The 4,693-nt window shown below is 38.4% G+C and overlaps 1 protein-coding gene across 1 annotated transcript; it reads left to right on the forward strand.

Moving 5' to 3' along the window:
- On the forward strand, positions 1-429 carry LOC121379549 (serine/arginine-rich splicing factor 6-like). Its single transcript, XM_041508193.1, has one exon. The coding sequence runs from the start codon at positions 1-3 to the stop codon at positions 427-429; it is 429 nt and encodes a 142-aa protein (XP_041364127.1).
- The last annotated feature ends 4,264 nt before the right edge of the window (positions 430-4,693 follow it).

The following is a 4,693-nucleotide window of genomic DNA, read 5'->3' on the forward strand; positions in this document are numbered from 1 at the left end:
ATGACAGCATCGCGATCAAGATCAAATTCCCGATCCAGGTCCCGATCACGATCCCGATCCCGATCCCGACGTGTGTCCAAATCACGAACTCGATCAAGAACTAGGTCTCCGAATGTGATAGAAGCCAGGCGGAGTAACAGAGGTGGGATAAAAGGCGGATCCAGGAGCCGAGGTCGTTCTAGGGGCACAAAGCGAAAGAGGTCTCAAAGCAAAAAGTCTAGATCTCATTCAAAGAAACGAAAGCGAGGAGCCAGCTCCAAAAAAAGTAAAGGCGCCAGCTCCAAAAAAACTAAAGGCGGGAAAAGAAAAGGAAAAGGTGGGAAGAAACAAAAGGCAAAACCATCGAAAGGTCCAAAAGCTCCAGCAGAAAATCCCAAGTCCGCGATGGAAGGAAAGGAGCCCACTCCTGCACAGGCCACGGTTGAGTAAGATAATGGAGGAGGATTGCGGAATGTAGGTAGGCCTACAGGAAGCAATCAACAATTCACAAGGCCCTTTTAAGGGCCACCTACATCTAACGAATGAGAGCTTATGCTTATTTGAAATACATCAACCTTAGAATAATAATTTATTTGCATAACACCCGTAGGGCAACGACCCCAGTATTCGATCACTTAAGAAAGAAAGGATCATAACGTGTTCATTCTATTGGCATTTCTTCGTAAATACTTACTGGCAATGCTGTTCATTGAATAGACCCAAGTTTTGTTCATGCGGTATACATGTACGCCAACTAGATTAGGTTTGAGTGCCGCAAGGAACAGTATGCAGTATTCGACCAGCTGACCCAGTATTCGACTACTTTCTAATTAACTAATAAAACTAAACTGAATTTTATTTCATAGTAAATGCAGCATATTGTCCAGTGTATCGGCGCGTCCGGTGATTCGGCGCACTTGGTATTTTGCTTAAGTACGCTTAGGAAGTTGTCATGTTCTCGGTGTTTTTAACGAATTAAAGTTCAATTCCTTTTTTCAATGGTTAATCAAGTATCAATATAGGCTATTTGTTAAAGGTGCAATTAAAAAAAATATTAGAATTATCAGTAATTATATCATAATTTCAAAATAAATCATTCACCTGTTTTCGTGTATATAAACGCGAAGTAGGTCAGCCTTATTGATATTAAGAACGTTAAAACCAGTCTAAAACACTTTTCCCGCATTTTAAAAATTATAGTAAACAGTATAAATGTAATTATTTTTGTTCGGTTATTTTTATTTAAACTGAAAAGGAAAACACAGACAAATGCAAACAAAACGAAAGTTTTACACCTTAATTGACAGTCATTTCAGTTCACAATTGTCACAAAAAATAAAAGCGAAATAAGATCCACGTGTGTGCACAATCTACCCGAGAAAAATAAAATCCATGTAGGCATCTTAGCCATGCATGATAATGAACATGTATGCATCTGCAGTATTGTGCCACTCAAGAAAACGATTCCGAAACTGATCATGAGATGGGTCATGTGTGATCGTTCATTTTCATGGTAATATTTTTAATAAGACAAAACAAAAAAGTACTAAAATAATTCTGGGACAATAGTGTAGCGTTTAGGGCTAAAAGTGAGGTCATGGGCGGTATATAAATAGCGGGGTCAACAATCCACATCTACTGCGCCGAATCACCGGACATGCAAATCGTTTCGGATACAAGGGGGTGCCTATATTTATGCACCATTTTAAAATGTTTATTTACTACAGACATAAACCAATTTGTAGTGTATTTCAGATTATGCACTGCTTCATTGGTGAGAGACACATTTTATTAAGTATTCAGTGTTCACATAGAAAATGGTCCTCGAGTGCTTAGGTGCGCCGATACACCGGGCAGCACTGTAATACATTCATGCATTTACGCACGCACGCACATGCGTATATACACATTCACACACGCACACATACTTTCTGATAAACAGTCTTTTTGGTCCTATCTCAATTTACAGATAATAATATTAGACTGAAAATAAAAGAAAACATAATTCCGTAAGTCCTGGCAAACAGCACCAAAATACATAAACGTAGTAAATGTGTGGTTATTGGGAGTTTAATTTGGGAATGTATCCTCTAGCGTTTCTATTGGTCGAATACTGGGCCAACCCTTTCTATCATATGTCATTATTTGATTACGTGGTCACGTGATCGAAATTATAATGACTGAGGTCACATTGCATTGCCAGCTCCATTTGATTATAAATAAAAACCTTAACGACATTTTCAAAGATTTCAAATGGATTAAAAGTATTGCAAATGTTCACGGGATGTTGGATGGTGTAATAGCATGCTATAAAAATGGCCGACGTTCATATTATCACTATAGCCGATGAATATACACTTACGTTCATTCACTTGGTTATCGTCTGCTATTGCGTTTCCGGAAGAAAGAATGTTCACCCTGTCGCGTATGTTCAAAATACGTTAGGAAAATCTAGGCTATATACTATTCAGTTTAAACGAGTATGGTAATTGAGTACATACACTGGTCGAATACTGGGGTCACTGCCCTATATGGGAAAAGCAATAAATAATTTACATTTATATAATATATAGCAAACAATAACGTAACTGTATTCATGTAGGCCCTACATTAATTGTATGTGTCCGTTTTAAAATACACCACTGTACTTTGTGTGGATCAGTCGGGTACACACTCGCATTAGCCCGAGAAGGCTACTCTGACCGCAATAGAGCAAGACGGACATTGGGCATTGCATTAAAGCTGTCCAAATGTCCGTCTTGCTCATATGGTAAGAGTAGGCTACTGTTCTGACCGTATAAGAGCAAGACGGACACTGGGACAGTTATAATGTTCGTCTTACTCGTATGGTAAGAGTAGGCTACTGTTCTCACCGTTAGAGAACAAGACGGACATTTGTAATGCATTATAACTGTCCCAATGTCCGTCTTGTTCTCTTAAGGTGAGAACAGTAGCCTACTCTTACCATATGAGCAAAATAAAACGGACATTTGCAATGCATTATAACTGTGCCATATGGTAAGAGTAGGCTACTGTTCTTACTGTAAGAGAGCTAGATGGACATTTGCAATGCATTATAACTGTGCCATATGGTAAGAGTAGGCTACTGTTCTTACTGTAAGAGAGCTAGATGGACATTTGCAATGCATTATAACTGTGCCATATGGTAAGAGTAGGCTACTGTTCTTACTGTAAGAGAGCTAGATGGACATTTGCAATGCATTATAACTGTGCCATATGGTAAGAGTAGGCTACTGTTCTTACTGTAAGAGAGCTAGATGGACATTTGCAATGCATTATAACTGTGCCATATGGTAAGAGTAGGCTACTGTTCTTACTGTAAGAGAGCTAGATGGACATTTGCAATGCATTATAACTGTGCCATATGGTAAGAGTAGGCTACTGTTCTTACTGTAAGAGAGCTAGATGGACATTTGGACAGTAATAATGCATTACAAATGTCCGTTTTATCTTTCTCATATGGTAAGGGTAGGCTACCGGGCTAGATTCACATATACAATAAGTAATTGTAACAAACTATATGACAGCCTTAACTTACCTCCTCCCCTCCCCCATGTTAATATAAAATGCATTTTTCAACATGACAGCACATACCATGACCTATGGTACGCCAACTGTTGAGGACAGGCTTAGACAAAACCTAAAATATCCACCGAGCGGGACTGATCCTACCACCAAAGGTACTGTTTTTGAGCTACTAAAACACCACATCAACAACAAAACATCACACAAATATACCAATGCATGCACGCACATACGTACACGTGCACACACTTGTACACACGCGTGCGCACGCACACGCACACATACACGTATATACACACGCACACACACGTACACATACATACACGCCCGCCATCACACACACACGTACGTACAGACACACGTACACGCATTCACACACGTACTCAAATACACACACGTAGACACATACACACACGTACACACAGACACACACGCATACGTACACACACACGTACACGCACACACACGCAAAATGCATTCCCTGTCTCTCTGCCATCCCACACACCTCCACACATCTGAGTGAATGAATCGATCGATTTAAAATGACAGACTCTAGTTTTTAAAACACTGTTGCATATATATATTTTTTTTTTCACTGTTGAAGCCGTTTTTGTTAATTGAAATATAATAGGTATTACTTAGATTTTATTGTTTACATAATTAGTTTCCAAAACCGAAGCTTTTCTGGTCATCATAATACCACAAATTAGTAAAACCTATAAAGTTTATAATATTATTATAAAGTATTAAATTATGAAATTACATATAGGATTTTCAATTATTTCAAACTAATATTCTTCCTCAACACCCCCTTGAAAGAATACATTAAAATGTTGCTTTTACAATTTTTAGTAACTTTTTTGTTGTTAATAAGGCCAAAAACAAATGTGTGTGATTCTGTGAATGTGCGCCTAATAATTAGGTAGGGCATGGAGTCTTTTTTTCAAAACATTTTATTCACCCCTGTGAGTCCAGCCGAAATGTTAAGTATTTTTTCCACCCACATATTAATACAAAAACTGAAGAAGAAAAAAAGAAAGAAGAAATTTTTGCCCTTTTTTTCTAGGAAGGGTCAGGTTGTTAGAAATGTGGGGGGTGGTGTTTATTTTTGTTTAGATCATCCAGCCCTCCTCCTTTGTCTCCTTCCATGTGTTATTTGTTCCTGATC

This window comes from Gigantopelta aegis, chromosome 8, assembly GCF_016097555.1.
Source record: "Gigantopelta aegis isolate Gae_Host chromosome 8, Gae_host_genome, whole genome shotgun sequence".
NCBI classification, from domain to species: domain Eukaryota; kingdom Metazoa; phylum Mollusca; class Gastropoda; order Neomphalida; family Peltospiridae; genus Gigantopelta; species Gigantopelta aegis.